At 39.2% G+C, this 12194-nt stretch overlaps 1 protein-coding gene across 3 annotated transcripts in view; it reads left to right on the forward strand.

Annotated features, from left to right (window-relative positions):
* Positions 1-12194, forward strand: part of LOC100553663 (lysosomal alpha-glucosidase) — a 29065-nt gene that overhangs the window by 6458 nt on the left and 10413 nt on the right. For all 3 annotated transcript variants that reach the window (XM_008118399.3, XM_062964140.1, XM_062964139.1), the window contains exons 2-9: positions 1175-1706; positions 2963-3108; positions 3218-3383; positions 4951-5047; positions 8774-8893; positions 9353-9471; positions 10398-10529; positions 10898-11008. In XM_008118399.3, the coding sequence (XP_008116606.3) occupies positions 1185-1706; positions 2963-3108; positions 3218-3383; positions 4951-5047; positions 8774-8893; positions 9353-9471; positions 10398-10529; positions 10898-11008 (1413 nt within the window). In that variant the 5' untranslated portion in view covers positions 1175-1184. The remainder of the gene's footprint in view (positions 1-1174; positions 1707-2962; positions 3109-3217; positions 3384-4950; positions 5048-8773; positions 8894-9352; positions 9472-10397; positions 10530-10897; positions 11009-12194) is intronic.

The raw sequence follows: 12194 nt of genomic DNA on the forward strand, positions 1-12194 counted from the left end.
ATAACAGTATTATCATATATTATATGTTATCAGTAGTAATTGTATTTATTTATTTATTATTTAATACATTTATATCCCACCCTTCTCACCCCGAAGGGGACTCAGAGCAGCTTAAAAATTAAATTTACATACAATATTATATTATTAGCATAGCACAATACTGGCAATAAATTACTATATTGTACTATATCAATACATTGTAATATTATTATCAATATTACATGTAATATATAATATATAATTAACATTATTATATTGTATTGTTAGTATTATATTGTATTACAAAATAATATTAATATTATATTGTATTGCAAAATAGTATTATTAATATTATATGCATATACAATTGTATTTAATATATTAGTATTACTATATTATAATAATATTATAAGTATATACATTATACTATAATATTAGCCTAGCACAATATTAATATACATTACTATACTGTATTATTATTTTTATTATGTTAGATTATATGTTATCAGTAGTTGTATTTAATATATTAATATTACTATAGGATAATATCGATATTATTTGTATATACATTATATTATATTATTAGCCTAGCACAATATTAATATACATTATTATACTGTACTGTATTATTATTATTATTATTATTATTATGGTAGATTATATATTATCACTAGTTGTATTTAATATATTATTACTATAGTATAATATCAATATTATATGTATATACATTATCTTATATTATTAGCCTAGCACAATATTAGTATTATACATTACTATACTATACTGTACTGTATTATTATTATTTTATTATGACACAGCAAACAAGATAGATATATTGGATTTCGTATCACAAAATCACAAGTCTAACACTTCCTAAGTGTCTAGGACTGTGTGATGATGATGATGATGATGATGGTTATTATTATTATTATTATTATGCTATACTGCCAAGTGACCTTTTTAAAATAAAAGCAACACTCCACTGGTTTTATCCTGTCCACCATTTCAGCAGCTGTCTTTTGAACTGGTGTGAAGCCTCGAAATAGCCTCCAAAGTCAGTCCTATGCACAATGCCTTATAGTAATCCAACCCAGAGGTCACTCGGATCTGAGTGAGACTCTTTCGGTCCTTCCAATGGGGTTGTAACTCTGTTAATTCTTGTTCCAATTGTGTGTTTTTTTCTTTCCTCACCCAGCTCACAGAAAATGAAATCCTATCAGAAGCTGACCACAGACTCCACGCAAGTCCCGGAAGCCGGAGAGGACAACGTGGATGGGAGGCCACTGTGCCACCAAAAGCTCTCTGCCTGGTGGCTGGGCGGAGGCCTCCTGATGGTGGCCGCTTTGCTTAGCGGAGTGACCGTTTGGGTCCTGGGCCAGATTTGGTGGAGTCAACATGGGACGCCTCCCCTAGCCAAGTGCGTCTCCATCCCAGAAGACCTCCGCTTCGACTGCTACCCGGAAAGAAACACCGTGGTGACGCGGGAACTGTGCGAGGCCCGGGGGTGCTGTTTCGTCGACAGCGAGCAGTCCTCCGGAAGCACCAACGGGGTGCCCTGGTGCTTCTACCCCCCAGATTTCCCCAGCTACACCTTGGGGAGCGTGAATGAGACCGAACTGGGGCTGGTGGGGTTCCTGACCAGGAAAGCAAAGGCCTATTACCCAAAAGACATTGAGAAACTGCAGCTCAGCGTGGAGTTTGAAACCGATACCCGGTTACACGTCAAGGTGAGCCATGATCTAGTCTAATAGGTTGAGGAAAGTAGGCAATGAGTTCATATGCTTTAATAGCAATCTGGGATCATTGTGCTTAATACACTACATTGAATAGCATCTGACATCTTGGCCTGAGGCAGTCCTGAACTGGCAATCCTTAACCACAAGTGTAGGGACCATAAGCCAGAAAAATAGTAAACTTTTGCCTAACATAGCTTTGCCTCTGCATAGATCATATAGCCTTTATATAGACAATATAAGCACTTTGTATGAACCAAAGTAGTATGTGCAACACAGGGCCTTCTTGTGAGCTGGTGCCTTTCTCCAGAAAGTTCCAAGACAAAAAGTTAGCTTGAAATCAACAAGTGAGGTCACAGGTCTCACTTATGCCAAGTAGGTGTAGAAGGTGGGGAAGATCCTCAGCCATTGGTCAATTTTAGATAAGCCGAGATATAAATTCTTTGTTTGCTACGCATATGTTGCGACAGCCATTTGCATGGTACGGACCCACTGAAGTGGGTACCTATGGCTGTTTTGCCTTATCATCAGCTGTGATAATAATAAAAGGCTTCTTTTTTATTGCTCTCCTGGAATTCTCTCCTTTACTTCCCCTCCGAGCTAGTCTCCAACACAAGGATAGCTTACTTGGCTTATTATTCGGCTCAAATGGACCTTTCATCGGGGTATTTTAACCTGATTATTTTATCTTATATTGCTGCTATAGTCCCCCCCCCCCCCCACCTTTGAAGTTGACTGAATGGCATTGGTGGTTGTTTGATATTATTACTGTTGTATAAACCTTTGTTTTAACTTCTGTTTTATCATCTTCTTGTGTTTTAAACTGTGTATATTGTTAATGTATTTGCTCTGTTACTTTTGTAACATTGTGAGCCGCCCCGAGTCCCTACGGGGAGATGGTGGCGGGGTATAAATAAAGTTTTATTATTATTATTTTATTATGACACAGCAAACAAGATAGATATGCTGGATTTCGTATCACAAAATCACAAGTCAAACACTTCCCAAGTGTTTAGGACTGTGTGATGTATTTTGGGAAGTGTTTGACTTGTGATTTTGTGATACGAAATCCAGCATACCTATCTTGTTTGCTGTTTATTATTATTATTATTATTATTATTATTATTATTATTATTATTATTCCCTTTACTAACGTCCTCAAAACCTTTGGTTTAGTGGAAGTCACCATTTCGTTCTTCTCCATTTTACGTGTCTTTTCCTGAGAATTTTCTAACAATCACTTCTTGTAGATCACCGATGCCACATCTCCTCGGTATGAAGTTCCCTTGGAAGTTCCTCCGGTGACAAAGAAAGCAGAGAACCCCATATATACCGTTGAGTTCTCCAAGGAGCCCTTTGGGTTGATAGTGAAGCGGAAAACTTCAGGGACAGTGCTGTAAGGACCTTTCTTCCCCATGTATTAATATAATAAACACCTGACTTGCCCATAACTTTGGGCCCCGTTGTTGCTGTTTCTTTTGTCATCTGTGGTTCCTTTTCTCTAGGTTGAACACGACGATGGCTCCCTTGTTCTTCGCTGATCAGTTTCTCCAGATTTCTACCCTCCTTCCATCTTCGTACCTTTACGGTCTGGGGGAGCATCGAAGCAACTTCCTGCACAGCCTGGAGTGGAACACTTTGACTTTCTGGGCCAGAGATGTTCCTCCAACGGTAACTTACTAAATATCTTAATTGTTTTTGGTCTTGATGTAGTTTATATGGTCATATCGAGTTTCTTCTGGCATCTAGATGCCCTAGAACATGGGTCTCCAAACTATGGCCCGGGTTTTAGACTTAGGCTCGCCCACAGTTTTAGACTTAGGTTCGCCCAAAGTCTGAAATGACTTGAAGACACAACAACAACAATCTTATTTGATTATCTCATTGGCCAGAAGCATTTCCCACTGAAATCCTGATAAGTTTACAATATGTTGGTTAAAATTATTTTTATTTTTAAATATTGTATTGTTCTTTCATTTACCAATATTTTAAATGAATGATATGGTAATAATATAATATATTGTGTATGCATATATTATTGATAATAATATTATAATGTAATACAATACAATATAATACGTATTTAGTTATTTATTTATTTATTTATTACAGTATTTCTACCCCCACCCTTCTCACCCAATAGGGGACTCAGGGCGGCTAATAATAATAATACAATATAATATATTATATATTATATGTAATACAGTAGAGTCTCACTTGTCCAACGTAAACAGGCCAGCAGAACGTTGGATAAACGAATATGTTGGATAATAAGGAGAGATTAAGGAAAAGCCTATTAAACATCAAATTAGGTTATGATTTTACAAATTAAACACCAAAACATCATGTTATACAACAAATTTGAGAGAAAAAGTCGTTCAATATACAGTAATGCTATGCAGTAATTACTGTATTTACGAATTTAGCACCAAAATATCACGATGTATTGAAAACATTGACTACAAAAATGCGTTGGATAATCCAGAACGTTGGATAAGCGAGTGTTAGATAAGTGAGACTCTACTGTAATATTATAATGTAATACAATATAATATTTATTTATTTATTTATTTATTTATAACAGTATTTCTACCCTGCCCTTCTCACCCAATAGGGGACTCAGGGAGGCTAATAATAATAATAACACAATGTAATAATATTGTATAATATAGTAATATTAATTATATATTAAATGTAATATTACTAATAATATTACGGTATAATGGTATAGTACAATATAGTAATATATAATGCTAATATTGTGCTATGCCAATAATAATATAATATATTGTATGTACATACAACTTGTAAGCCGCTCTGAGTCCCTTTCGGGGTGAGAGGGTGGGCTATAAATGTAGTAAATAAATAAATAAGTAATTGTTGCTGGGTTTGTTATTGTTTTTGTTTTTTTGCACTACAAATAAGACATGTGCAGTGAGCATAGGAATTTGTTCGTTTTTTTTTTCAAATGATAATTCGGCCCCTCAACAATCTGAGGGATCATGAATCGGCCTTCCACTTAAAAAGTTTGAGAACCCCTACCCTAGAATTAAACTAATCATGGCTTCTTAAACAAGGCCACCCATGGCTTGAACCAGCCTTCCAAATGTACTGGATTTCAATTTTCATGATATGAACCCTACTCCAAAAATAAGCCTCAATTAAGACTGTCTGCTACATAGAAATAATGTGCCTTTTGGAGCAAAAATCACTCCCACCATACTCCCTTCTCTTTCAGGAGAGCTTCAATCTCTATGGCGTTCATCCGTTTTATCTTGTCATGGAGAAGACTGGAGCTGCCCACGGGGTCTTCCTCTTGAACAGCAACGCAATGGGTGGGTATCTTCTCTGAGCCTTTGGGGGTATCTGTGTGCTGAACATGTCCCAACCTGTTCAATGAAATAATTCAGGGGGCCTCCAGATATTTTGCAGCATCTGTTTTGTGCATTTATCTTAAAACACTGCATGAAAATTCACAAATGACATGAAGCTCTGGCTTGAGCCTTGCTGGAAATCCAGGTGATCGTTCTTGGAGCATTAAGGATGACAAAGGACAATGAATTAACATGTAGACCATGCATGGACAAACTTGGACCCTCCAAGTGTTTTTGACTTCAACTCCCACCATTCCTAACAGCCAGGGAGTTGAAGTCCAAAACACCTGGAGGGCCCAAGTTTGACCATGCCTGGTCTAGACTTTTCTCATTAAAAAACTAACTCTGTATACAGTGGTTCCTCCATGTCCGCATGCCCTGGATCATCACACCCATATTATTAAATGCCACCATTTAATAATATGGAAATGAACATATGCATTTAAAATATATATCTGCACAGGGTCCCGGAAACAAACCCCCACAAATCTGGAGACACGCTGTATTTATTTTTATTTACCGTGGCCCATACTTTTCCAGTAGTGAGTTCAAGACGGCCTAACAGGAACCTCCACTTTCCTACATTGGATGTGCCTGCACTGCAGAATTGATGTAGTTTGACACCACTACATCCTCCAGGTCCCATTCCAGAACTCTAAACACTGAAGATAAAGTTTTTTCTATCCTGAGCCAAAAACCTGAAAGTGTTCTCTCTCTGGGTTGTTGTATGTTCTCCGGGCTGTCTGGCCATGTTCCAGAAGTATTCTCTCCTGACGTTTCGCCCACATCTATGGCAGGCATCCTCAGAGGTTGTGAGGAATGGAGAAACTCAGCAAGGAAGGTGTGTGTGTGTGTGTGTGTGTGTGTGTGTGTATGTGTGTGTGTGTATGTGTGTGTGTGTGTGTGTATATATATATATATATATATATATATATATATATATATATATATATATATATCTGTCCAGGATGAGAGAAGAACTCTTGTCAGTTGGAGGCCACTGTGAATGTTGTAGTTAATCACCTTAATTAGCACTGAATAGCTTCATCTACTGGCTTCTTCCTGCCTAGGGGCATCCTTTGTTAGCTGCCCCTGGTTCCCATGTCTGGAACTCCTCTGTTTTCAGCGTATTAAAACACTAAAAAATCAGAACAGTAAATAAGAAGCAACACTCTGAAAACAGAGGAGTTCCAGACATGGGAAACAAGGGCAGCTAACGACTCTGAACAAAGGATGCCCCCAGGCAGGAAGAAGCCAGTAGATGAAGCTATTCAATGCTAATTAAGGTGATTAACTACAACATTCACACTGGCCTCCAACTGACAAGAGTTCTTCTCTCACCCTGGACTTTCCACAGATATATAGATATAGATATATAACCCTTCCTTGCTGAGTTTCTCCATATTTATTTATTTACAGCATTTATATTCCGCCCTTCTCACCCAGAAGGGGACTCAGTGCAGATCACATTACACATATAGGCAAACATTCAATGCCTTTTTCACATAGGACAAAGACAAACAAACATAGGCTCCGAGCGGGCCTCGAACTCATGACCTCTTGGTCAGAGTGATTCATTGCAGTTAATTGCAGCTGGCTTGCTCTCCCGCCTGCGCCACAGCCCGGGTCCATACCTCACAACCTCTGAGGATGCCTGCCATAGATGTGGGCAAAACGTCAAGAGAGAATACTTCTGGAATATGGCCATACAGCCCGGAAAACATACAACAACCCTGTGATCCCGGCCATGAAAGCTTTCGACAACACAATGTTCTCTCTCTGCCTCCTTTGCCTCCCTTTCCTTCTCTGGGAATTTGCTGATTTCTGCAATTTGCATGATGTATAATTCCTGTGCAAACAGTTCTGCCCGAGGAGCCCTAGAGAGTCTTTGTAAAAACCTGACTTCTTTTCGAACATTTGGCCAAGGAGGTCAAAAGCAGCGTCATCTCTCTGGTTTTCTTTTTCGAAACGAACTCCCGTGGGCACGGCTTGCCTTCGTTTCCAGATAAACGTACAGACTTAAACTATACGCTGACTTGATTGGAGCCAGTTCTTCAGGGTCAAGACATAATGGGGAGAGCGAAGGGGTGAGATGTGGTTGCAGGGGAAACACGGACATCTGTTTCCTGCCTTGCAATGGGCTCTGGAGCAACCACGGAGCGGTTTAACCGCACGTTGCAGCTGCCAGCCCTTTGCCTCCGGAGACCAGCGGCTTTGCACCTCCAGGCTGCCCGCCTTTCCTGATCTTCCCTCCGAGATGTGTGGCCTTTTGGCTTTGCAGAGACAGCAGGAGGATTTGAGAAGGCAAAGGAAGTCAGAGAAAGAGAAACAGGTTGAATCTCTTTCAGACATCCTTTCCGTTTGGCCTCATTTTGACAATGTTTCCAGCAAACTGATGGTCTCAGTTTGGGATGTGCAGAGCTTGATGTGCCATCTGAGGGGCTGTCAAGTCATCTCATTCCAAGGCCCCAATGCTGTAGGTTGTATTTCAGAGGAAGGAACTGGCCAAACCACTTGTGGGGGTCTCCTTCCGTTTGAAAATCTTGAAATTCATAGGATCAGCACAAGTTAACTGGCAACAACATAATAATAATAATAATAATAATAATAATAATAATAATGACTTACAGCAAAATCAGATACAAAACAATGATAAAATAAAATATGAAACATCAAAGAACAATAACAAAAACCAATAATATTATATACACAGCAACCGAAAAAACACAACGCGGTATTAAAAAATCGAATTAAAAACCATGAGGTTACAATAGTGGATAAGCAAGGTGCACATTATGAGTTACAAATTTTTAAATATATAAAGTGCAATAGATTCATTTAAGGTCACATTGGGTAGGGAGGAGCCCTGAATTAATATCAAGTAATCAGGAAAAGAGTGACCAGTACAAAAGGTTGAGGAGTATAATTATAATTAGGTTGGGGATGGGTGATCTTAACCAAACTTAGAATCATAGAATCCTTGAGTGTATTGCTTTATGTCTTCGAGGGAGTTGGCAGGGGGTTAGACTGGATGGCCTTTCTGGTCTCTTTCAATGCAACGATTCTATGATTGGGGTTGTTGTATGTTTTCCGGGCTGTATGGCTTGTGAACCTCTGAGGATGCCTGCCATAGATGTGGGCGAAACATCAGGAGAGAATACTTCTAGAACAATTCCATACAGCCTGGAAAACATACAACAACCCTGTGATCCCGGCTATGAAAGCCTTCGACAACAGATTCTATGATTCTAAGTTGCCAGTTGACTTATGGCAATCCCATGAATTTCATAGGAAGGAAGTCTTCCCAACCATACAATTATTTTCGTGGCTACTTCATAACTGTAATTTTGCTACTGTTATGAATCGTAATGTCAATATCTGATATGCAGGATGTATTTTCATTCACTGGACCAAATTTGACACAAATATCCGATACCCCTAAATTTGAATACTGGCGGGGTTGAGGAGGTGGGGAATTTATTTTGTCGTTTGGGAGTTGTAGTTGCTGGGATTTATAGTGTGAACCTACAATCAAAGAGGGTTCTGAACTCCACCGATGATGGAAATGAACTAAACTTGGCACACAGAACTCCCATGATCAACAGAAAATACTGGAAGGGTTTAGTGGGCATTGACCTTGAGTTTGGGAGTTGTAGTTCACCTACATCCTTGTTGTTCTTTGCCCAGAGGTGGCCCTTCAGCCGGCACCTGCCCTCACCTGGAGGACCATTGGAGGAGTTCTGGATTTCTACATCTTTCTAGGACCAGATCCCAACTTGGTGGTCCAGCAGTACCAGCAGGTGATTGGTGAGCATCTAAACATCCTCAGCCACATTGCAAAGGGTTGCTATATTGAATGAACCATCTTTCAGAAGAATATGAGATAGCCAGGCAAGAACTAGGGAATAATAGTAGCAGGAAGTAAAGTTTCAGCCTGAGATACATTCATTTCTAGCTGTGACTGGAGAAACACCCATCCAAAGGATGTGTTGAGAAATAATATATATAATTATATATATAATTATATATATTATATAATATATATATATTATATATATACTTTATTGCATGGTGAAAGCACAAGAAGACCCATGGTAAGGGTTTTGGGTGGGGGATGCCTTGAAGGGAAGCCAAACCTTTTGAAGGATATGCAAACCCCACAGCCTGATGGAAGATCCCTGTTGTTGGATTTGGGGAGTTGAAGTCCAACAAAAGCAGTTGGGTTGAGAAACCCGCTGCACAAAACGCCCTCCGTTTTTATTTCAGGCTTCCCGGCCATGCCTCCTTATTGGGGCCTGGGCTTCCACCTCTGCCGCTGGGGCTACGGGAGCAGCAATGAAACCTGGGAGACCGTAAAAGCCATGAGGAATTTCCAGATCCCCCAGGTAAACATAAACGCACTATCAATGTGACGGTGCGAATGGCGTCATCTATATGTCGAACTGTAAGTTGCAAGATTTGAATTGTATCATGCCTGATTTTGCCATTACCCATAAATGTAGTTGGATTGTTTGCACCAGTTATATTGCTTCCTCAGCTCAATTGTTTGGCTCCACCTCTTCCTGGAGTAGGACAGTGTTTCCTTTTTTCATTCCACCATCAAACTTTCTACCAGATGGACGTGAGAGAGAGACTTGGCTCTAAAAGCCCTTGATTAAGTTACCTCTCAGCACCAATTCTGAGGTTCTTACCCTTGAGACTTATGCTTCATGTTCAGGGCCAACCTGAAAAACGTTGAGTCTCAAGCGCCTTCAAATCAGTTCTTTGGCATCAGAGGAAGACTGTGTCTTCAAACATAGGCCATTTGGACTGAGGCTGAGGTTTGCTCTGGCATTCACAGCCATTGAGAAAGAGGGACCTGGAAAAGCTTTTCAGCTGCAAAGCTCCTTGGACTTAAACCAACCAAAGACTGTAATGTATATTTTCCTTTACCCCTTTGAAACTTCCAGCTTATTGCCTTAAAAGCATAACCTTTTGTTATCTACAGTGTTTTGGTCCTTGGGAGTTCCAGTTTCCCTAAAGGAGGGCAAGAAGCAATCCCCTGGGGAAAGATGTCACATTCATGCCTCTTTCACTAAGAGTTATAGCCCCAAGCGTGACGGCACAATCAAAAACGATTGTCTGTCATCAGAGACTTGGTAGAATGGTGAAGATTTCATAAGGAATGTGGAATATCCCCACAGGCTTTATGGTTGGATGGGCATCTTTCAGGAGTGCTTTAATTATGTATTTCTGCACAGCAGGGAATTGGACTAGATGGCCCTTAACAAGCCTATGATTCTTCTCCCTGCCTCTCTTTTCTTTTTCGTAGGATGCCCAATGGAACGACATTGACTACATGGAGGGCTATCGGGACTTCACTGTGGACTCTCAGAAGTTTGGCGCTCTCCCCCAGATGGTGGAAGACCTCCACAAACACGGACAATATTACGTGATGATTCTGGTAGCATGCTTTTTATTCCCGTTGAGCTAGCCTGGTGACCTCGTGATACAAAGAATTGCAGACAGGAAGGAAGATGGAAAAGGATCTTGGAGAGTGGCCAAAGAGGAGAGCTGTGGGTTGGGGGGACATTATGACTATGCTAACTGGGGATACTGGGATTTGGTTCCCATAGAAGATGTTTCCAGCCTCTCAATAGGAAAGAACTTCTAATAATTGTTTCCTTTTGTAAAGTGGTAAATGGAACATATTTACAAGGCTACATGAAGAGCTCACCAAAGGACAGTGGAATGCAAGGGATTCTGGTGAGCTTTTGAACACAGGTTTCATATCCTTCACTTCCTCCCTGCTTTCTTTCTTTTTTCTCCTAGGATCCCGGGATCAGCAGCACTCAGCCTCCTGGCTCTTACTGGCCGTATGATGAAGGTTTGAAACGTGGCGTGTTCATCAATAACACCCAAGGAGAACCTCTAATAGGGAAGGTGAGAGAGCAAAATTAGAAGGTGTCTTTACACTTATTTATATATGCCGTATATACTTGAGTATAAGCCAACCCGAATATAAGCCGAGGCACCTAATTTTACCACAAAAAACTGGGAAAACATTGACTCCAGTATAAGCCAAGATACCAATAAAATTACATTGAGTAGTTTAAATGTTTTTGAATCTTTACATCAAACTGTAATTTAAGATATGACTGTTCAACTCTGATTAAATCATTATTTTCCTCTTCTTCAATGTAAATGTGCTTCTGTATCCTTTTAATAATAATAGAGTGAAATAATAAATGTAATAATAATAATAAATGCAGTAAAATAGTAAATGTAATAATAAATAGAGTAAAATAATAAATGTAATAATAAATAGAGTAAAATAATAAATGTATTAATAATAATAAAAATAGAGTAAAATAAATGTAAAAGTAAAAACAATAGAGTAAAATAATAAATGTAATAATAATAATTAATAGAGTAAAACAAATGTAACAATACTAATAATAATAGAGAAAAATAATAAATATACCATATATACCTGAGTATAAGCCGACCTGAATATAAGCCCACCAGGACCCTCACCCGAGTATAAGCCGAGGAGGTTTTTTTTAATTCCTAAAAAAGGGCTGAAAAACTAGGCTTATACTCGAGTATATACAGTATTCACACAAACGTACAAAATTAAATCTGAATTATTGCTGTAAAGAGTTTGAAAACAGAAAAAAACTTGTATTTTTAAATTCTAAGATGCTTTTTTCCTTCTCTAAAATGGGTTGTGTCTCAGGATCACAGGTGCATCTTATGTATTTTTCTTGGTGGTCGTGCTACTGAAATTAGGGTGCGTCTTACAGTTGAAGAACTACAGTGATACAACATCCACTGTTACATAAGCATGCAATATAATTTTTGGTATAACTAATATTCACTTATATCAACCAGTCCCCATCCTACTGCCTTCCCAAATGTTTTGTATTCCATTATTCTCATCCACAACAAGTGGTGCTGCAGTGGCACAATGGGTTAAACTCTTGTGCCGACTGAATTGCTGAGCTGAAGGTTGGGTGGCTGACCTGAAGGTCTGCGAGATGAGGTGAGCTCCCATCTGTCAGCTTTAGCTTGCGGGGACATGAGAGAAACCTCTCAGCTAACACATCTGGGCAACGTCTCTGTAGAC

The sequence above is a fragment of the Anolis carolinensis genome, unplaced genomic scaffold (assembly GCF_035594765.1).
Source record: "Anolis carolinensis isolate JA03-04 unplaced genomic scaffold, rAnoCar3.1.pri scaffold_13, whole genome shotgun sequence".
NCBI classification, from domain to species: domain Eukaryota; kingdom Metazoa; phylum Chordata; class Lepidosauria; order Squamata; family Dactyloidae; genus Anolis; species Anolis carolinensis.